The sequence below is a fragment of the Nicotiana attenuata genome, unplaced genomic scaffold (assembly GCF_001879085.1).
Source record: "Nicotiana attenuata strain UT unplaced genomic scaffold, NIATTr2, whole genome shotgun sequence".
Taxonomy (NCBI): domain Eukaryota; kingdom Viridiplantae; phylum Streptophyta; class Magnoliopsida; order Solanales; family Solanaceae; genus Nicotiana; species Nicotiana attenuata.
In genome coordinates, this window is record NW_017672408.1 from 86,810 (window position 1) to 110,708 (window position 23,899).

Below are 23,899 nucleotides of genomic sequence, written 5' to 3' on the forward strand. Positions count from 1 at the left end.
AATAATGAGTGGAAACAGTCGTTGGAAGAATAGTACCCAACAAGAGTCGGGGTCGATTTCCATAAGAAGTTACAATGGGTGTCAGGAGTATACACTTGATGAGAGCGAATGGATTAACTAAATTTTCACTTCCACCAAAGGTTTTGATTTCTAATTCTAATGATACTCTAACAATTGTAAGCTAAGAAAGGAAACTAGAAGCGAATGATTGTTTTTGGTGTTTTTTCAACTAGTTAAAAGCCTAGGGATGTGACCATAATCTAAGTGTTCGCCTAATGGGTTAAATATGTTAAGTTTTGTTGATTGAGGTGTATTATAGCTCTAAATTCTACGTTACCAACTCAATACCTCTCGCTCAAAAAGTAATTTTGCCCAATTTGGCTTTCTTAAGTTCAAATGGGTATCAAACAAATTAGTTGATATAAGCTCAAGTCGGGTTCTCACTATCTCTAGTTTGACCCTTTAATTAGGCTAATCAAACTCTCAATTAACCTAATTCCTTGTTAGCCAAGTTATCCTAAACTAGGTCCATCTTTCTCAAGCAGAGGCTAAGTCAAAAAGGCATGAATCCATATTTGCAACCTTTAATTCTAAATTGAAGCATGAAGTAAGCTAAATAATCAACAACCAATCGTAAACAAGCATTAAATTAAATACCCATAAGGTTTACACACTAGAAGTGGGTCACAGCCCTAGTAAGAATCTAGCTACTCATAGTGAGAATTGAAGAAAATAAAGAAGAAATGCTAATTAAACTCATAATCAAAGATTAAAATGATAAAATATAATATTTAAACACTAAAATAATCACAAACTTCCTAAAATGGCAAAATGTAACGGCTACAGCAGCTCAAACTTCGAAACCTGACCTAAAAATGTAAAACTTATCTATTTGTAGTGGCCCAAAATTCACTGACAAAAATGCCCCTCGGGAGGTTCTACGGCCGCACAATTCCATGTGCGGTCCGCATATTTCTTCAGAGGCAGGAGCTTAGATTCTGCAGCTGCACATTTCTGGATTGAAGCATCTTCTGTGGCCGCACAATTCTTGTGTGGTCCGCACTTCAACAAGGCTTCAAGTATTGGTCTTTTGCACACTCTCTGAACGTTGAATCATTTGTCAGTTCAACTCTTGTTTGCAGCCACACAATTCATGTGCGGTCCGCACATTGGCCAAAGACTTGCTGGGTTCTTTCACTTGGTTTGCGGCCGCAGATGGAATTCTACGGTCCGCACTTTTTTGATTCTACGCCCTTTATTGCCTTGAGATTCAGAACACTTCTTTTTGAGTCCGATTTCATCATGGGAGACCAAACTTCCAACATTCCTTCAATTTGCACACTTTCATTAGTTTTGGGAACATAAATCAATACTTTCGGACTAAAACAAAAGTTGCTAATAAGTAGTCAAAATTCCCACTTATCAGAACCTCATCACACCTTTCATGGGTGAAACCCGAGGCAATACCCTCTCTCCAACCATGAATGCAACATCACGAACTCTCCGATCGGCATAACTCTTCTGCCTAGACTGAGTTGTGCGAAGTCTATCCTGAATTATCTTACATTTTCCAAAGCTTCCTGAACCAAATCGGTACCCAACAACAGAGTCTCTCCCGGATCAAACCAACCAACTAGCGAACGGCACCGCCTCCCGTATAATGACTCATAGGAAACAATATGAATACTCGAATGGTAGTTATTGTTGTAGGCAAACTCTACAAGCGTCAAGAATTGATCCCAAGAACCCCTGAAATCCGTAACGCAGGCGCGAAACATATCCTCCAATATTTGTATGGTGAGCTCGGACTGACCATCCGCTTGGGGGTGGAATGTTGTACTCAACTCAACCCGTGTGCCTAACTCAATACGGCCCTTCAGAAGTGCGATGTGATTTGTGTACCCTGATCAGAAATGATGGACAACGGCACACCACACCGCGAAGACGAACAATCTTGCGGATATAGATCTCAGCCAACCGCTCTGAAGAATAGGTAACTGCTACTGGAATGAAATGTGCCGACTTGTCAACCTATCCACAATGACCCATACTGTGTCAAATTTCTTCGAAGTCCATGGGAGCCCAACAACAAAATCTATGGTAATACGCTCCCACTTCCACTCAGGAATCTCAAACTTCTGAAGCAAATCGCCATGCCTTTGATGCTCGTACTTTACTTGCTGATAATTCAAGCACTGATCCACGTGTGCAACTATATCCTTCTTCAATCTTCTCCACCAATAATGTTGCCGCAAATCCTGATGCATCTTGGCGGCACCCGGATGTATGGAATATCGTGAACTGTGGGCCTCCTCAAGAATCAACTCACTAAACCCGTCCACATGGGGCACACAAATTCGACCCTGCATTCGCAACACCCTATCATCTCTGATAGTAACCTTCTTGGAACCACTGTGCCGTGCTGTGTCTTTAAGGACAAGCAAATGGGGGTCGTCACACTGACGCTCTCTGATGCGTCCATACAAAGAAGACCGAGAGATTGTGCAAGCTAGAACACGACTGGGCTCCGAAATATCTAACCCCACGAACTGATTGGTCAAGGTCTGAACATGTGATGCAAGCGGTCTCTCACCAACCGAAAAAAAAAATACAGATTGCGCAAGCAAATCGAGAAACGCTAAACGGATCTATTCGAAGTCTCGAAACATAGAAATGAAGGCTAAAACTCAAAATGACCTATCTGGTCATCACAATTATTTTGCAACTTCTTCTTGAAGTAGTATACTATAGTGCTATATTAAATCCTACTTTTATCAAAAGCAGGATTACAGTTATGTCTTGGGTTTAGTGTCTTCACTTTACAACCCTCACTACCCTTGTCGCTGGATATAAGATATTTAAATGGGTAGCCATCTACACACTTATAACTCACTCTAATTTTGTCACTTTTTAACAGCTCTTATTTCTTTTGATTAACCAATGAATAAAGGTTCATGAACTTTCTAGCTTCAGGAATATCCTTGAAAGACATGCCTTTATGAATCTCTTTGTATTCATTGAGGTTTTCACTAGGATGATTTTTCCTTTGTGCCTCAAATTGTCTAACTCTTCAGAGTCATAGGCAAAGCCATCAAAAACTGCTTCATCTTCACTACTATTATCATCAGTACCAACTAACACTGGAGATATATAAGCCTCAGTAAGGTTAAAACTGTTTGAGACACAAACGCTTTCTTCACACTCATCTACAACATAGATATTTAGTACCTTAAATTCCTCACAGACAAGGAATAAAAGGTGTCTAATCCTTATATGTCCTTCAACTTCATAATACTTACCAGATGGGCCAGCAATTATTAATTGTTGTACCCCTATATATCCTAACTGAAGAATGTATTCATCTACTATATCTTTAAAAGACAATAGGTCAGAATGTTTATCTTTCCAAATGTGGAGCAACTTTTTTGAATAGACTAGGTATGTCTCTATAATCCAATCACCCCCATAACTGAAAACTAGGTCCACAAGAACCATCTACAAACATAAAATAATGTAAAAACTTTATGACCATAAAGTAATATTTTATACAAAATGGACCCCATTTGATAAAGAAATCAGAAATCAAGCAATAAAGAATGGAAAAAAAATAGTGATGGCTGCTCTTCAATAAAGAATGCAAAATATTACAATAAAATATTATAAACTACCACATTCTAATGTGCTTAATCACATGCATAAGGGATATTTGGACCCCATTCAATCATACACGACAAAAACACACAGCTCAAAGCAATAACTTCACTATTAAAAAATAAAATAATACATCTGTTGTAGGCCTTACCAATAAACTAAACATATAAAATACTAGAAACATTAAAGCCTAGTAGAACATTAGAAATCAGAAATTAAGGGACCACCTGAAAAGATGCACATGCACGAGAAAATAACAACAAATCAACAAACAGCAGAGGTGTAGAAGCATGTAACTATGTATAAGAACAAACATATGCACATTTACCGGGAAAGAAAAAACCCTAGCTCGAAACATTATGTAGAAACACACATTCATCAACAAAATTAGCAGAAATACCACAAGACTAAGTTGAATCAAAAAAACTTTGAAGAAAGAACTCACCTTTTTGAATGTGTCGAGTCTTGGATCTGAAATTTTATCACTGCCGAAAACGCTAGATGAAACCCGTCCCGTTCTTTTTTCCTTTTCTCAATTTTGATCTTTTGATTATGTGTTTTTATGGTGGGTTTTAATATTGTTAACTTAGTTGGTTGGATTTATTTAGTCGGGCGGGGCAAGGAAATTGGGGTGGGGTGTGTTTATTTAGTCAAGTGGACTATTTCTGTCTTTCATAGAGTGCCACGTGTCCCAGCTGTTAAAATAGGGACACATATACTACTTTGTTGGATGGTAAAGACTTTCAGGGACGGAAAGTATAACGGGGGATGCTATTGAACAATATATCATAGTAGAGGGACATATCAGGCCCTCTATAAATAAAATAAGAATGTAAACTTTAAATTATTTTTAAAATTAAAAAGATGATACTATTTTTGGATCAAATTAAAAAGAATATACGGTCACATAAATTGGAATAGAGGAAGTTGTTGCTTTAAGAATCTCATTTCGCTTTTATGTAAATAGATTTATAAAGTAGCATAGCTAGGTAAAAATCTCATAGTATTTTTCTGTGTAGAAATGATACCGGGTAGCTAGTCTAAAGGGCTGCTATTTAAAAATTAGCCAGTGCGTCCTAAATTTCAGTTTTAGGTCAATTTTTCAGGACATAAAATGTCCTGAATTATTGTAAAATTAAGATTTTTAATTTAAAATTTTAAGATGAAATAAGTATGGCTCTCTAATTAGCATTCCTGAAGTGCACTATAAAAATGACACCAGTTAGCCACTTCGAAGAGCTGCTATTTAGAAATTAGCAAATGCGTCCTAAATTTCAGTTTTCCAGTTCAATTTTTCAGGACAAAAATGCCCTAAAGTTAAGATTTTTAGTTTAAAATTTCAGGACAAAATAAGTGATGGCTAATCTTTAAATAGCATCCCTGAGAATGACTATTTTCCCCATTTTTTGGGTCAAGAATCTCGAAAAAATGATACTGTCTAACCGCTATAAAAATAATAGCTGAAAAATTGTATAAAATTTATATTATANTATACAAATAATATATAAATTTTATCTACTTTTTTGACTACCAAATATAAATAATTTTTGGCGCGGGCTAAAACTGATAATACTCCAAGAATCTCTACTCTCCAGCAACTCCAAACGGGCTTAGTGGTAAGATACTGTATTTGCATGGGCCGGCCTAATAGAAGATGAGGTATTCAGTGGCCCAATATATCAATCCATGGCCCAGTTTAGACCATTCGGCTAAAGCTGACAACATAACACGTGGCCACAAGAAAATAATCACGTGACCATCACGTGCATAATATTGATGATTAGGCTGCAAGATAAATAAGCAAGTGCTAAAGAGTAAAAATTCAGGTGAAAAATAAAACCAAATTTCACACTCACTCTCTAACCCGCGAGTATACGAGGAGGTACGCTTCTTTTACGAGCTTCTATAATTTTTGCGATATCGTTTCATATTTATTCATTATTGATGCCCATATACTTCTCGAGTAAGTAGGCAAATTTGCTATAGTTTTTCCTTATCCTGTAAACCATTTTTTTTCTTGATCGTGTAGAGTATTTTTTTTCCCTTTTTATCATTAAATTATCACTTTTCATTGTGTTTGGTTTAATTTCCGAATTTTTGAGATGGGTTATGAAAATTTGTATTCTTTAAAGTCTCTTTGAATTGTTCAAGGAAGTTCTGGAATTAAATTTTCTAATTTGGATCAGGGGTTTCTCATATGATGTGAATCTTGAGTGTTGGGAAATGTTTTATTTTTTTCTTGGAATAATAGACGATTTTATTTTAGTTTATTTGGATTAATTATTGTAGTTGAGTGTGTTAATTGTACTGTTATGGATGAGAAATGGGATAATGGTATTTTGCTAGTAAGCATGTAATAAATAGTACAAGGTGGAAAATAGGTTATGAGGATAGTGTATTGGTGGTAATTTGGAGTATTAAGTGTTGAAAAGGAAATTAATGTGGAGTAACCTTTTATCTTTAAACGCATTTTCAGTAATTCAAGGTAAAAGACAAAGAGAAAAGGATTTCGTCAAGGAAGCCATTTATATGGGAAAATATATTTCAACATGCCAAATGAACGTAAAAGGAAGAGGAAGAACAGAACATATGTATTTTTATTTGGTTGAAACTGATAATAAACTATAATATGAAATAGATAGAGTTGGATGTTGCAAAGTAGGAGGATTATTATAAGCAAATTATAATTATGCTTTTGCTGATTTTTTGGAGTTAAGAAAATGTGAAAGCAAATATTTCATCCTAGGTCTGCTCAATGCATTTCAAGCATCTTTGAAGATCTTGATGCTCTATGTGCACTATCTGTAGCTTAGTTGTATGACCAAGTCCTCTTACTAAAAGGCGTGACGAAAACATTTTCTAGATCCTCTCAAAATTGAGGGAACAGTGTAGTTAGAAGTTTGTTACCAAAGCATGTTAGCTAAAGTATATTCTTTCCTTTGATCATTTATAAGCAAAAAAATATGATTTTAGCTGCACCCAAGGGTGTGGCCTAATGGTCATGAAGTGTGTGTGGAGGGGAGGAGGGGGGGGGGGGGGAATGAGGTAGTGAAGACAAAAAAATACTTGGTGATTTCTTCCCATCTAAGCCTTGGTGGGTAGAGTTACCCGATACCTATGCTGGTAGGAGATACCAGATATCCAGTAGAATTAATCGAGGTGCGTGCAAGCTGGCCCGGCCACCACCTTTACAAAAGAATATGGTCGTTAGCTTTCTTATTTCAAAGTGTCTGACATGGTCTAGTAGTCAATTAAGTGGGTTGAGTACTATGAGGTCTCAGGTTCAATTTCCAGTCGAGATAAAACACTAGGTGATTTGTTCTCATCTGTTCTAGCCTTGGTGGACAGAGTTACTTGGTTTTTGTTGCTGGTGGGAGATGACAGGTATCCTATGGAATTAGTCGAGGTGCGCGCAAGCTGGCCCGGACACCACAGTTATCAAAAACAATAAGAAAAGTCTCTGACATGGCCTTTAGCTATATTCATAACCATAATGGGATGCCTTAATGGTTTGTTTATTTGGTTTCTGCATGGAGCTCCATCGTCACAGTCTTAGCTCTGTGGTTATCATTTATTCTTTTGGCTCTCGTAAATTGTTATTTGATGGTTCAAGGTGTTTTGGAATGATAGTAATTGAGAACTCTCAATTTTTCTTAAGTGTTCAGCCATATCTTTTCTTTTGGTGTCTGCTTTTATTTTGTTGATAAGTAACGCGTATCCATTTGCTACTTATGCTTTTGTACTTCTTTGTTTGGTGTTCTTTCTTCTTCATTTCCTTCAAATAAATGAGACTTTCTTTTGCTTCTATTATGCAAGTTGCTCTTCCTCTGCGGCCTTTCAATTCTGGGCTTCTTTTTTGCTTATCCCTTCTACTCTCTTAGTTCAATTACTAAAGTAACCAAATATAAAATTGAGTGCTGCAAATTAATCATTTTATGGTTGAGTGATTGAAAATGAAGATTAATTTTATGATTGAAATTATCTTTCGATGGCCTTGTTGAAATTCCCACGGTGTGGGATAATGCTGGGTATGTTGTTGTTGTTGGCCTTGTTGAAATTATATTTTAATGATATTTCTTTGAGGAGTTGGATTAATATTGTCATCACTGTATATTGGATGCTGATATTTCAGTTGTGTTTTGATTATTAAATGTACTAAAAGTCTAAAACCATATATGTTTGTTAGTAATTTTTTAATCTTTGCTGAACTGTGCGCTTAATTCAAATCAGCGTGTGCTTCGCTTCTTGCTTTTTACCTCCAAGTTTTGTCGACCTTCTTATTTAAAGATATTGGTACCGGTTCATTTTTCAGGTTCAAAAATCCGGTTTGACTAATGGATGCTGACACAGAGAATAATGGATCTGCTTCCATAGAAGGTGTTAATGTCAATGAAGTGGAGGTAGAATCAAATACTGTTGACTCTCTTGAGGTTTTGTCATCCAGTGGTGATGTCATGCAAGAAGTAGAAAGTGGGGAGATGTTAACAAGGCTTGAACTAGAATTAGCATGTTTCTCTGAGAAACTAGTTAACTTAGATATACTTGTGATGCATGTGGCAACAAGAGAAAGTGATTTTGAGGCTTTTTCCTCCGAGAAGGAGCATACTTCAAATGAAATCGTTGAGAAGGCAATAGAGTTTGATCTTTTATCTGGGGTACTGGATTCAGAGGTGAAGGAACTCGGTGATTTGTTATCCTCTGTTGCAATGGAGATTGACAATGTGCGGAAGATCATTTCTTCATGTGGGCGTGTGGATGAAACTTTCGTTTTAATAGAAGAGAAGTTACATGACAGTGAAAAATCCCTCAAGCAGTCACAGGACCATCTTTTAGAATTAAGGGCACAATGTACCAACTTCCATGGTATTGTCCTCACCTCAATGGGAGATCAAAATTGTGAGTTTATTTTTGTTTTACATTCTGTTATCAGACAAAAAAGGATTTCTTTACATCCTGCATAACGCCGAATAGCTTCTGAAGCTTCAGTTAAGGAAGTCTTGATTTGTGCTGCTCAAAATTCACTGTGGTCAGTCCATTTCAAAGCGATCAAAGATGGGCTTTGGCAGAACCAATGCAAAGTGAATGGATCTCTGGAGCTAAGATCCGACTTAAATGATCTTTCTGATGGATGCCTGTTGTTATTGTCATAATTGTCGTGGTCGTCGTCATCATCATCATCATTATTGATGTGCTATTGTTGTAGTTATTATTACTACTATTAGTATTGTCATATACAAAATCCTCTTGATAAGTGGATGCCCTGTTAATTTCTTGTTGATTATAATGTTTTATGCTCTATGCAATTTTACTTATCCCAACAACCTCACGGAAGCCGACCATACTGTAAAATCATAATGGAGAAAGGAAAGAAAAATGTCTGGAAATAGTTAATAATTTTTTCTTTTTGCTCTGCATGTCTGAACTAGAATTAAGTTGATTGCTGCTCTTTGTATAAGTACATATTGCTGCTATAATGCGCTTGAAAACAAGTACCATCATTGGTTTTTAATCCTAGTTCATGCTGATGCAATTTGACAGGGCAAGGTGGCAAGACAGTGGAACACTTCAATGGGGATTCACTTTTGACTCCAAAGACAAAGATAAAAATGCAGACCGTTGAACAGCAGAGACACATTCTGCGGATGCTGGAGAAGTCTTTGGCCAGAGAGTTAGATCTTGAGAAAAAGCTTACTGAATCTAGACAAGTTGAAGAAGAATTAAACGTCAGATTGCAGCAAGAAACTTTCTGCATGGAGGAAGAAATTGAAGCTGCTTGGCAAAGGTTGTTTGAGGGAGAGAATGCTGCTGAAGTCTTGTTAGGAATTTCGAAAGAACTATTGGGTCGACTCCAGATAGCACACTTTAATCTGAACGGTACGGTTCAGAGAGAAAGCAACTTACAATCTAAGCTTCAAGAAGTGGACGAAAATTTAAAAACAAAAGACAACTTACTGCGGAAGTCTGAAATCACCTGTAAAGAGCACGGGGACAAGGTTAAATTTCTTGAACAACGATTGGAGGACTCTGAGTTTCAGCTGTCCAATTATACATCATCTGCAAAGAAAAATCTGGAGTTGGAATCTGAGTGCAAATTATTAAAAGAAGCTAATGTGGAACTTGACAAAGAGCTGAACCTCCTAAAAAGCAGTAGTAGCATTAAATCTGAGAGGATAAATCTACTAGAGAGGCAGTTGAGGGATTCTGAGCTTCGTCTTCAGCATGCAGTTGCATCTGCTGAAGCTAGTCAAGAGAAGCAAATCATGTTTAATGCTACAATAAATGACATGGAAAATCTGATTGAGGATCTAAAATCAAAGGTTTCAAAAGCAGAAAGTTTGATGGAGAGTGCTGAAGATAAGTGCATTATCTTATCAGAATCTAACTCAGATCTCAATGAAGAATTAACTTTTGCAAGGGGAAGGATTGCATGTTTGGAAGCATCGTTATGCCAAGCTGAGGAAACGAAGAAGGCTACTGCCCGAGATATTAACTTCCGCAGTAAATTGATAACTGATTTGATTATGCAATTGGCTCTTGAAAGGGAGAGACTTGAAAAGCAGGTTTGTCACTCGCTATTGACTCTCATTCCTGTTAAGGCTGGAAATATCTAACATTTGTGACTTCACTTTTCCTCCACTCTATCCAGTTACTTTGAGTTCTTTTTTTTTTTTTTTTTTTTGTCTAATTGACATGGTCAATGGGCCTAAATGCAGGTCAGGACTATGACTAATTGAATACTAGTTACTAATCTGAAACATCAAGAATTATGTCTTCTTGCTCCAATGAGATGGCTTCTCTACAACATTAACATTTTGTGTCAAAGATAGATTTTTATTCATGGACGTGGACTTCGAACCTTTAACAACGTCATAAATTTAATGTCTCCTAAAAAATTTCAGTTGTCTGTGCAATCTTGTTTATATAATTCGTGCATCACTTCTTGATGAAAGAGAATTCATTTGGAATAAAAGTTAGAATAAGGGAATTGTTTAAAGATAATTTTATTTTGGGGACGGAATTGTATAATTTTCTCATTCAGATTAGTGTTTTTGTTGCAAAAATATTCAGATAGCTTTGCTGATATTGGAAAATAAGGCCCAGAAGAAGCATTTTCAGCAGAAGGATAAAGTTCCTTCTTTGTCTCCACGAAGTGATGGCAAAGATACCAAGGAATCCGTGCTTCCCAAGGCCGAGTTAATTTCTGTAACTTCTTCAGATGAAAGCAAGGAAGAAAAAATCAAGAATTTGTCACCAACTAGTGTGGTACGTGGTTTATTTGGTCTTATGCTTATTTTCATATGCGAATCATATGGTCTTCTGTTTAGTTTAGTATAGTATTTTGATTTACTGATGTTGATGGCAATTAACTATTCGCATCTGATGCCGTACATCCCATTATCAACCAAATAACCTTAGATGTGCCTCTAACTGAAAAAAACGCATGCTTACTCCAAACTAATTCCCAATATATTTGAACCGACTATTTTGACTAGGTTATAAAGAAAAGGTACCTAGCTCCATTGTGACACTGCTGTTTCGGTTGTTCATTTTCAGGATGAGAATATTGCTGGAGACCTTTTGATGAGCGAGTCAAAAGAGGAAATTACTGATTCGTCGTCCGGACTTGATGCCTCGAGGGACATAGATGCGCGGAAGCTTAATTTCAAGTATGCCCTTACAGCAGTTCTCGTGTTTTTCATATCGGCAATGGTAGCTGTTTTAGTGCAGCATCAGAGTAGCCAGTTTTGATAGCGCTGGAGATTTTTGTTACTCAATCAAGAGATCCCAGGCTTTAGGTGCTTCTCAGAAATCTTTTTGGTCTTACCTTCATCGCGTCTCCCCTCACTACTTGTCACTGGTAGATATCACTATATAGAGCGACACCTTTGCGCATCCAGTTCATTATGATGAGAGTAATTTTGAAGCCCAAAAGAGAACATCAGGCTTTCCCCCCCTCTTTGTGACTATAAATAGCAGTTTCTTACGTATGCATAGTTTTTCAATTCAGATTTTGTCAACTCCACAAATTGGCTTTCATGTAGAATTTTGGAACTGGCGCTCAGCCATCCAAGAGAAAGATACAGAAGAAGCGAAATGTCTATGGCCTTCATTTCCATCTATGCATGGAAACTTCTCAGGCTCTCATGCTTTTACTTTTCCAATCATCTCTTTCTACTTTGCAAGCAAAATTTGTTAATGCCAACTAAGAGATGAAGGCGAGTAGATTCTACTTACAGTTTTATTAGTAGTCCAGAAAACCGTACACACATTTAAGGGCATCTTCTTTCTTGTTTCTTGCCAAGTGCTAAGATCATTTCTTTACGTAGTTATTCCACAGGTCCACGTTTCTCATCTCTGCAACTTCTTTCCAGATTCCTGCCAGCAGCATAGCTATTCGCTAGCAGCAAATAGATACACTTGTGCCTTAATCACAAACAGATCAGGATCGGCTATATTAAAATTTTGGCCAAATACATAACACCGGAACTTGGCACCGATTTTCACATGGACACGCAAAGTTTGGCGTTTTCCTATCATGCACGCGAACATCTTCCCATGTGTGCCAATTAAACGCAAAATGCTGACTTGTAATATAGCTTGACTTTAAACAAAAATAGGTGCGGATTGATTTTTTTGCTGGAGGATTCCAACGGTAAAAAAGCGAATCCTTTATAATCCCTTCCCCAAACCTGAAAATCTATCATATTTTTCCCCCCAAAAAACCCTAGGTCGTCTCTAACGTAGGAGATCGAAGATCCAAGCTGAAATTTCTCAATATCTTTCTCTTGTTTCATACCAGTAACTAAAGGCTCCAACAAGTAAATTATTTTCTTCTGTTTCTTTCTTCTTTTTCTCTTTATTGCCAGTGGATTTTCTTCTGTTTCTTCTTCCTTTTTTCTTTAGTGACTCGATAATTGGCAATGGATTCGTCTGGTTCAATTTCGCAAAGGACAATGAATTCGCTTAATGGACCGATTATTTGTCACTGTGGGATCAATGCTCTATTGAAAACATCATGGTCAGAGAGAAACCCAGGTCGTCGACTTTATCGTTGCAGAATTGACAAAGTAAGCACATGAATTTATCATCGTTGTTGAATTGTTCTTCATTAGTTGTTGAGTTTACAAATTGTATCTTTTTTTGGTCTGTTTTTTGCAGGAGAAACGTGGATGCAAATTTTTTATGTGGTATGAACCTCAATTTCCAGATCGAGCTACAAGGGTGATATGGGAGTTGTTGAAGAAGGTCAAAAAGAATGATGCAACTGAACTTAAATACTAAAAGGTGGAAAAAATATTGCTTGGTGTTAGTTATGATATTTATATTGTGGGTTTGGAACGATATTACTGGTTGATCATATTAGCTGCAATAACAACACATTATATTCGGTATCACTGGTTGTAATTGGGACATAAATTGTACCCAAATTTTGGACAATGTATTCAATCAATGATAAAGGTATTTTTGGGTGTACTTTACATTGCTTATACTATTTGACTGATGCAAGATTTGTATAGATGGTCTCCGATGCCAACACAAGACCAAAATACAATGTATAAAGGTTGACAGTAAGATCATATAATATTGGGAGAAATTCAAAAATATTCAGATTTACAAGTGGTCATTCAAAAATAGCCACAGTTTCAAAAGTACTCGAAATTTGGCCACTTTTCATGTAAAGATAAATCTGAACGAAAATAATGTTCAAAATCCGAAAAAGTACTCCAGTATATTATATTGGAACTTTCCGCGTGTTGGAGTTCCAGCATAATATGCTGGAAGTTCATACACAGGTGCACCGATCTCCAGTATATTATGCTGGAACTTTTCGTGTTGCAGCAAAATAGTGGCTATTTTTCAATGACTTTGCAAATGCTGTCTATTTTTGAATGATCACTCCGAAAACTGGCTAGCCCGTGCTATTTTTACTATAATATTGGCCAAATGAAAACTTATATATATATAAGACCAAGCTCATAAAGAGCTACAAAATTAGTTGTTCTTGATGCCAATGTAGGACCAAAATACAAGATCTAAAGCATAGGCTGTCCTTGAAGCCAATATAAGTACTAAACCAAAAGGCTAATCATGTAGCCACCAATACAATACCAAAAGGCCATACCAAAATAAAGTTATTTTTTAAGAAGTCATTACTACATGTCCAAATAATTAACTAAATAAGCACCTAAATCATATTAAACAATGAAGTTACTTGGTTCCACTCCTGTGGCTTGACAGAAAAGATGAGGATGTGCCTTCTTGACTGGAAGTCTTTGTATTCCTGGATGCACTCATCCGCTGGAGTTGGTTAGTTGTTACTGCTTGTCTACGTTTCCATTTTAGACCAGGCGGCTTAAATCCAATATCTATATTGGTTTCAGCCGTATTCTTTAGAGATCTCCCATGTGATATCACTCTTTCAGATGGATTACCAGGCTGAAAAATATCAGATATTATTCACAGTTAATATGAAATATAAATAACATTTGCTTTAAATAATTGTTGCTTACATTCAGAATTGTTGATCCACTCACAGTGTTTGTATATATCACAAATCCTGCAAGTCTTGGCCTCTTTTGTCCAATGTTCGAGGATGTACCTTCTTGACTGGTTTCAGATCCTCTTCCTCTAGAAGCAGCTGTTTGGAATGCTCCCTTTCTTAAGCCAATACCTCTCCCTCTTCCCCTTCCCCTGCCTACGCTAGTTGATTGTGTTGGATTACATATGGTGACAGCAGTTGTATCATCACAAATTGAAGATTGAGCAGGCTGTCTTTGCTGTCTTGACTGTCTTGGCTGAGTTGGCTACCCCATAGCAGGCTGCAATGTTAACAGCAAAAAAATGATTGAGTATTAAATTGTAAACTACTATTAAACTTAATTGAACAACAGATTACCTCTGTTTTGTAGGCTCTCTTGTTGTGCCCTACTTGATGACATTTTGAACATGTCATCTTCACCCCTTTCTTAGAAAGTTTACCATACTTTGCCTTTTTGGACACATACTTTGCCTTTCCTCTACACCTTTTTGGTCTACATGGCATTTGTTTTGGCTCTGAGGCTCAATAGCTGGATTATTAGACTCTGGCCACATCTTCGTATTGGGCATGGGTTGAAGAAAATACTTGTAAGCCTTTAGGAATGTTTCTTTTCTATACTAAAATACGACATGTTGTTCTGGCTCTTGTTCTAGGTGATAGTATGAAAAAACAACATGTTGACATGGTATTCCTCTCAACATCCATGATCTACAAGTGCAAGTCTTTGCCACCAGATTAACAATAAACTTCTTATCACCTTCTTCAATCTCAAAACCATCTTGTCCATTAAATGTTACTTTACATCTCCTAGACAATTCCTTGTTCTCCTTTAAAACCATTCTTGTCATTGGTGAAATGTCACTTATCCAAGTCTCAGCAAAGTTCCTCATGTCATTATTTTATGTCTAATTTCTTCCAACATTGTTATAATTGACTTATGCCTAGGTCCAACTATCCAAGAGTTAAAAGTTTCACACATATTGTTCTCAACAACATCACATTTAGAAGTTTGACTAAAGTAATAGCCCGTTTGGCCAAGCTGCAAAAATCAGCTTATTTTAAGAAGTGCTTTTTTTCAAAAGTGCTTTTCTCAAAAGTACTTTTGGTGAGAAGCAGTTTGTGTTTGGCTAATTAGTTTGAAAAGCACTTCTGAGCAGCAATTAGTGTTTGGCCAAGCTTAAAAAATTACTTCTAAGTGTATTTTTCTCAAAAGTGCTTCTCAAAAAAGTGCTTTTGGAGAGAAGCTACTTTTTTCTGCTTCTCCAAAACTGCTTCTGCTTCTCCTCAAAAGCACTTTTTTCCTTCCAAAAGCTTGGCCAAACACCTCAATTTTTGGCCAAAAGTGCTTTTGACAAAAAAAAAAAAGCACTTTTGTCCAAAAAGAAGCTTGGCCAAATAGGCTATAAGCCTTGCATCAATATTCTTTATTGTACTTCAATAAGTCTTCACACAGTTTAGGACCACCAAGTAAACCCTAAGCATGTAACTCTTCCATGAACTTTACCTCATATGTTGATTTGGCACATCTTCAGAATTGTTTTCTTCTTTCTTCACCTCTCCAGTTTTGAGCCTAGTTGGACCAAATATGTCTTGCACACATGCTATATTCAGCAAATGGTAGTAACTCTGCAATTATTGGGACAATTTCCTGTAATAACAAGTAAAAACAGACCTAAAAATGAATGAAGTAGGAGTAAATGAAATAAAACAACAATTTAAAAATAGAAATACATCACCTTTTGCATGTCTGATTTCAGTGCTAAGCCAATTCCATCTTCCATATCCAAATCTGGTTTCAACAAGTTAAACCATGTCCAAGAATGCTTGGTCTCTTGGTCCACCACAGCCCATGCTATGGGAAACATATGCTGATTTCCATTCTTTCAAATTGCTACCAATAATTCACCATTGCATGCTCCTTTTAAAAAGTAGCCATCAAATCCAATAATCTTCCTACATCCTTTTAACCAATCCTTCTTCAAGGTATCAAAACAAATGTAAAAATATACAAATAAATTCTTTCCAGGTACAGTATTTGTATCTGTTCTGATCCAGCAAGTACTCCCAGGATTAGTCTCCTTGATAATATCAGCATAATCACACAACCTTGCAAATTCCATCATCTCCCCCATGAACTCTTGTATTACCCTACACTTAGCCCTATAACAAACAGTTCTTCCAACATACAAACCGATTTTGTCTCTGATATGATCTTGTAACTCTCACAATTTTATACCAGGTGTGGATATGATTTTTTCTCTAAATTTGTGAGCAATATATTTAGATGTGCACAACCTATTCTTGGTGTACTTGTTGCATTTTTGTTGTGGATGGTACCTCTTCATAATGAAGTCACCAGAATCTCTATCTTTGCTTGCATACAGTGCCCATTTGCATCTGCCAGTTCTGCACTTCACAAGTACTCTATGTCTCTCATTTGGTTTCAATTTCAGCTGCACCTTATACTCAAAAGCATAATTAGCCACTGCCTTCCTAAACTCTATAGCATTTTCAAACACCATCCCAAGTTCAAAAACAGTTACTTCACATTATCATGTCTAACCTTTTTGCTTCTTCTTCTAGCTGGTAAATCAACACCCTTTTCAGCTTCAACATCTAACTCATCCTCAGAATCATCACTTCCAAGGTCTGAACTACCAAGATAGTCCTCATCCCCACCTAAGTTCCCTCCATATTTGTCTCTCTTATTTATTCCAATGTCTTCAAACCCTTTATCTAGCCCAGCTTCTCCTATTGGTACTTTATGTGTTGTAGTAGGTTTTTTTCTTTTCTTTTTCTGCTGTTTTTTTACTCCTTATTTCATTTCTTAGTTCTCTTATCTCTTCATCAACCTCACTATCATCTACATCAGGTATGACATCCAATTCAGACTCACTACTATCCAGATCTAATAGAAGATCAAGATCTGTTGTGTCTTCAATCCCATCTAAGTCTTCAAAAACTACAACATCTTCTAGTGTCAAGTCTTCTATTGTTTGTGCCCCTTCAACCATACTTAGGTTATCTTCAGCAGGTCCTTTTGTATTTATACTGTTTGATCCAGCATGTGCTGCCTTAGACCTAATAATTGAAAGGTTATCTTCAACATCTACTCCACTAGTAGGACCACATGGACCACCCCTTCCACTACAACAGGGTCATTAATAACATGCTCAATAAATAAGTCCAAATACTGTAAAGGTTTAAGAGGAGAGACAATATTATAAAGCTGAGTGTCACTTTCCAATAAAACAAAGTCTTTTGTCTCTTGGTTCAAAACATAGAAACCAACAACGGTATTGTACCTAAGATCTTTAGAATAAAACTACAATTCGACCAAGGAAAAGTGATCTTTTTCAATACGGTAGATGTCCACATCTCTTTCACATATGTATTTGGGCTTGACTTCATTGGTAAAAGTACCACCATGGTGAAATCGGACTTGAATAAATTCTCTATACATGACAAAGATTTTACACAGCAAAACAAAACAAAACAAAAGACAATCAGCCCAGGTCAGATTCTCTCAATCGGATAAAACAAATCTAGCTTTTTAGAAAAAAATTCAAAAAAATCACCACTATAACTATAATAATCATAAATATAAACAATATACAAGCTTACCTGTACTTAAAAATCTTGATTATTTCTAAAAATTAGTAGCTCATTAACATGGGCTTCTAGATTGTATACATGCAACCGACCCCTCAACAAATACCTCGTTTAATAGTCGGTTAAACAACGAAATACACTTGTAAGGACGAAAAAAATTAAAATCGAACACTAATCGACCTACAATTTTTGGGGTTTTACGGTGGGAGACGACGGGGAGATGTGTAGTGAGAAAACGTATTGAGGGGAGATTGGTTGATAAAAGGGTTTGATTTAGGGTAAAAATAAAGTGAGTAAATCTGTTTTAAGACAAACAGAGCTTATGTGGACTACTTAGACACGTGAAGGATTTTAATTCGCTACATATTACACATCAGTCGCGTTTACATACACGCTCCTAAATTTTAAGACCGGATATGAGGTCTGTGTTTAATTGGCACACATGAGAGGACATTCGCGTGCCTAATAGGAAAGAGCCAAACTTTACGTGTCCATGTAAAAATCGGTACCAAGTTCTGGTGGCTGTCTATTATGTTACTCCCCCGTCCCCCCCTCCCCCCCCCCCCCCCCCCCAAAAAAAAAACTAATTATGTACATAATACCCGTCTGAACTTGATTCTAGATTCTAGATTTGCATTTGGAAAGTGATGCAAATGTCTTCCCCAAAGGAGACCACCAACATAATGGAGCTTATGTTTGGGAGTTGACTCAAATATTTATCGGTGAAGCATAATAATCCTCCTAATCATCAAAAGAATTAAAATTACATGCACTAACAATATAATTGTAGTTTAACGGGTTAAAACAAATAAATTATAGGTAGTAGTGTTTATTGTTTACATTTAGTTATAATTACTTTATCAATAATCCAATTTTACAAAATATTATTTTGTCTAATCAGTACTGTAGGCAATAAATTGTCAATATACGAAAAATAAACTACAACCATAAAAGAATAAAGTGATTTTATTGAAAAACGTTGCGGGTTACAACTTTATTTATCCCTTGATTCTTCCTCCGAATTGTTTTCTGTTATTCGAGGGCTGGATCAGCGTATTCTCGAACATAGGATGATACATACCTCTTTGGATTATTTAATCTCCATGAAAGTCGATCATTGTATGGATATTCTTCTTGAAGTATTTTATTATCAAGAAGAACATCTATTGATCACGACATTATTTTATGCCTCGATCCCTTTGTAAATATCCCGAGAATTTATGGGATTTTTGAGACACCTCTTCAAGGGAATATGTATCCTTTATATAGGTGTGAGTTAGGGTTTGGGGTTTTGATACAGCTACCCACATAAACAAAACTATTTACCCTTGTCTACCCATTTGTTTTTCTACCCATAAACTAATTACATTTCCTACCCATAGTAGTTTTTTGTGGTGCATTTTTTCTTTATTCTCCAATTCTTTTTTATTTCTATGCTTCTTTTCTTCTTTTTTTTTTGTACTTTCTGCTTTTCTTTTTTCTCATTTTCTTCTTATTTTTTTCTTTTTTCCTTTTCTAATTTCATTTAACTTCTTTTTTTTATATATTCTTTTTCTCTTCATAATCTGATTTCATTTACCGTTTTCACTAAATTTCTTTTTACACAATAAGAAAAATAATTGATATAGTAAATATTTATTCACATTTTTCTAATATAACTAGTACATTATACCTTTTTTTTTTCTTTGTCATTTTTTAAATTTAATTATTAAACTGAAATAATATCAGTTGTCACTTGATCTAATACACTGAATATCACATTGACTGTTATTGAGCACCATAAATTACATAATCAAATTCTAAGAATCAACACGTGATTGCCATGCAAACCTTGATCTCCTTCCCTAAAAATATCAATACACACTCTACCATTAACGGTAATACAACCAGTTATAGAGCAAGAAAACATAATCTACGGCAACCAAATCTCCATATATACTAGTTAGAATAAAAATAATAATAATATTAAAAAATACAACAAAAGTATAAGTAGCGAAAAAGACTTCTAGTACCATGTGATACCAATATGGTATATATGTATACCAACAGAGTATATGATTTCTTTAGAATATTGCTAAAACTATCTGGGACTATACTACTCTACCAAAACATTAAAGGACGCAATAAAAGTATGAGAAAATTACATGCTCGTATTGCAAGCTAAATAATCGCAAAACGACTTGCTCATTTCGTATACTAAGAGGGTATATAGTTGTATGGGGTCGTTCCAACAATTGCCTATGACTATAAAAACTATTAATACACATAATTTATGTCCATCGGCACACAAAAATTCCAGCATTATTGCAACTCATGTTGATATAAATAATTTCATAATAGAATTCGCTTAAAATGCAGCTAAAACAACCAAAACAATGTTCAAACTACCATATGATACCAATATGGTATATAACTATACCAACATGGTATACAGTTTTACTAGTTAATTCCCGGCAACTATATGACTATACTACTATTACATAACACACATGCATAAAGAGAAANCCTTGTATAAAACTCATGTGTGTAAGAAATATTCGATCGCATAGAGTGTACGAATGGGTTGATTAACAATTCACAGATGAAAAAATGGCAAAAAAGAAAGCATTCACTCCTCTTTTCTATCTTGCATCTATAGTATTTTTGCCCTGGTGGATTTCTTTCTCAGTTAATAAATGTCTGGAATCTTGGGTTACTAATTGGTGGAATACTGGGCAATCCGAAATTTTTTTGAATAATATTCAAGAAAAGAGTCTTCTAGAAAAATTTATAGAATTAGAGGAACTCCTCTTCTTGGACGAAATGATCAAGGAATACTCGGAAACACATCTCGAAGAGTTTGGGATAGGAATCCATAAAGAAACAATCCAATTAATCAAGATACAAAACGAGAATCGTATCCATACGATTTTGCACTTCTCGACAAATATCATCTGTTTTATTATTCTACTCCTTCCCTAAAAATATCAATACACACTCTACCATTAACGGTAATACAACCAGTTATAGAGCAAGAAAACATAATCTACGGCAACCAAATCTCCATATATACTAGTTAGAATAAAAATAATAATAATATTAAAAAATACAACAAAAGTATAAGTAGCGAAAAAGACTTCTAGTACCATGTGATACCAATATGGTATATATGTATACCAACAGAGTATATGATTTCTTTAGAATATTGCTACAACTATCTGGGACTATACTACTCTACCAAAACATTAAAGGACGCAATAAAAGTATGAGAAAATTACATGCTCGTATTGCAAGCTAAATAATCGCAAAACGACTTGCTCATTTCGTATACTAAGAGGATATATAGTTGTATGGGATATAACTATACACACTATTAATACACATAATTTTTGTCCATCGGTACACAAAAATTCCAATATTATTGCAACTCATATTGATATAAATAATTTCATAATAGAATTCACTTAAAATACAGCTAAAACAACCAAAACAATGTTCAAACTACCATATGATATCAGTATGGCATATAACTGTACCAACATGGTATACAGTTTTACTAGTTAATTTCCAGCAGCTATATGACTATACTACTATTACATTGTACACATGCATAAAGAGAAAAAAAAAAAATAGTGTACCACATATTAATATAATAAGGTATTTCAAGATATTGTACTATAATACTATTATTAAAAGAAAATCAAATATTGTACCAATTAAATGCAGCTAATACAACCAAAAAATAATTCAACTTGCATATGATACCAATATAGTATATAACTATACTAATAGGGTATATAGTTGGAATGAATTGTATACTAAAATGGTATATTTGTATACTATTTGGGTATACAATACAAATTCGTCTTCTTCTCTGATTCAACTATATTTCAACCCAAATTTATAAAATTTACTACAAAATCTCTATCAAATTGACTAAAACTTTAGCTACAACCTCCAATCAACTTTCCAAACTAACCCATATAGGATCAGATCAAAATAATTAAAAACTCAAACAAACCAAGTTAAGAGTTTCAAGCTTCAAGGTCCATCAATGGTGGATTTAAATTTGAGGATGTGGATTTTGCTCCTCTAGTGGGTGTTGTTAACATGGCGTCATCTTGTTCATCTATCGAAGCTTATGGAAGAGAAAAATTGAAGGTGAACAATGAACGCTTATGTCTACCTCTGCTATAATATAATGCTCGACGTAGTAGCAAACACTGAACGAGTTGAATATAATTACATATTTTTCCTTCATGTTGTGATATGTTTTTTCCTTTATGTCTGCATTGAAGATTTGCAGTTGGATAATTTCATTTGATTTTCTTAGCCCCACCACACGCTAAAGCGTGAAGTTCTCTGTATTTCAAGAAATACATGTTATGACCCATAACTGGACGATAGAAGGACAATTCAGCTTTTCCGACCAAACAAGAGAAGTTTCCTGAATCCTTTGGTAACTTTAACAAAGCTTTCATCAGTTATCCATTTTCTTCTCGCGTTATTTGCCTCGAGGTTAATTTCATTATTTGGAGGAGGCGTAGAGACTTCATTAGTTAGGATCTCTTGGCATTCTGTAGGTTCCACATTTATGTTACTGTCCTCATGCATTTTGGAAGTCAGAGGATTGAGAGGAGGCAAGGAAAAAAACGGGTAAATAGTTTTATACCCATGGGTAGGAGTAGTAAATAGTTTGGGCCTCGGCATTAAAGGGTAAATAATTTAGGATTAATGGGTATAAAGTAAGATTTTCTCTTAGGGTTTAGGGTAGAGTCATTTCCAATAAACCTAATAGACTCTTAGAATTTCAAGAGTGTTATAGTATCTTTAATTTAGGATTTGGCTTGATCCTTTCAAATTTCGATGTCTATAAGTAGTAGAACTTAAATTCTTATCCAAATACATATAAATTTGATTTCACCCAAGTGAATCCATCTATCGTAACAGTCGTTTCAATCTCTCTGTTTTTTTTTTAATAAATATTTTGGTATAGAGGGACTAGATCAAAGACCAGTTTTGTTTTTTTAACATTTATTTATAGGGAAAATTTCACATTAGAACAATTGTGCTCCATACTTTTCAATTTTATAGCTCATATTTTAATTTACAACCAACTAGCCTATAAATAATAGGCTAAGATTCAACATCCAACTCTAATAGGTTCTCAAACTTACTATTTAATTTTTAAAAAATATTCCTCAAGCTTTTAAATTACTTTTCGAATCAGTAATTGTGACTCAAATATTAATTCAACAAACCAACTTCATTTGGGTGGTGAAAATTAGATTTTTAACAAGCTTAAATATGTGAGTTTAAATTTCGAATTTTTTATGAAAAATTTGGTGTGGGTGTTATTTAGACTTGTTAGAAATAGTATAAGGAGGTGGTATATAAAATTTGAAGTCATTTAATGGAGATTTGGACTGGTTTTGAATAAGAATTGCAACTTAAAATCGTGGAAGAAGTTCGTCTACAGACGCTTGTATAAAGGTGTATAAAAGTGTATAACAGTGTATAAGGTGTGTTTCTACACTCATATACAATATTATACAAGATTATACATAATTATACAAAAAACTGACTTCTTCTTCTTTCTTGCGTCTTTTCTGAAATTTAATTCAAATCTTGCTCAAATCTACTCCAAATCACTTCAAATTGAAATTTTTTACTCCTTTTGATATTTTCAATCAATTGGAACAATACCCAATCCAAACAACTAACAAAACCAAAACAACCCATTTTCAAAAGCAAAGCTTTGAATGATCTTCAATGGTGGACTTCTACTCTTCAATTTTCTTTCATTGCAAGCAGGTGACACAAGAGGAGAAACAGAAAATACACGGTCCTTTGAAGCATATGTAAAAGATGTGAGAAGAAGAGAGAGTGAAAGCAATAGTTGTGAGAACAAAGAATTAACTCCATAGCTTTTAGAAACAATTGTTGTAAAAATATTTTAAATTTACAAGTGCTTTCAAAATATGTACAATGTGAGCTAGGTGGAGTAAAACTTAAAAACATGAGCCATTTTTTATTATGGTGTGAAGTCATGTGTAATTTCTTGTAATTCTTTCTTATTTATATTTATATGTAGTAATAACAAAATACTGCCATGGG

At 35.2% G+C, this 23,899-nt stretch overlaps 1 protein-coding gene across 3 annotated transcripts; it reads left to right on the forward strand.

Annotated features, from left to right (window-relative positions):
- Window positions 1-5,457: 5,457 nt before the first annotated feature.
- LOC109213074 (WPP domain-interacting tail-anchored protein 1) lies at window positions 5,458-11,881 on the forward strand. 3 transcript variants are annotated; one of them, XM_019376826.1, is made up of 5 exons: window positions 5,458-5,533; window positions 7,964-8,547; window positions 9,190-10,211; window positions 10,720-10,914; window positions 11,206-11,881. In XM_019376826.1, exons 2-5 carry the CDS (start codon window positions 7,986-7,988, stop codon window positions 11,398-11,400), a joined length of 1,974 nt encoding a protein of 657 aa, XP_019232371.1. In that variant the 5' UTR covers window positions 5,458-5,533; window positions 7,964-7,985; the 3' UTR covers window positions 11,401-11,881. The 3 variants fall into 3 exon arrangements, with proteins under 3 accessions (XP_019232371.1, XP_019232373.1, XP_019232372.1); XM_019376828.1 differs by having other exon boundaries at window positions 7,964-8,514; XM_019376827.1 differs by lacking the exon at window positions 5,458-5,533 and adding an exon at window positions 5,564-5,614.
- Window positions 11,882-23,899: the final 12,018 nt, after the last annotated feature.

Coding starts and splice junctions, on each gene's coding strand:
- LOC109213074 (XM_019376826.1), top strand. CDS start 7,986: ATGGATGCTGACACAGAGAATAATGGATCTGCTTCCATAGAAGGTGTT. Junction 8,548..9,189: donor CTCAATGGGAGATCAAAATT/GTGAGTTTATTT, acceptor GCAATTTGACAG/GGCAAGGTGGCAAGACAGTG. Junction 10,212..10,719: donor GGGAGAGACTTGAAAAGCAG/GTTTGTCACTCG, acceptor AAAAATATTCAG/ATAGCTTTGCTGATATTGGA.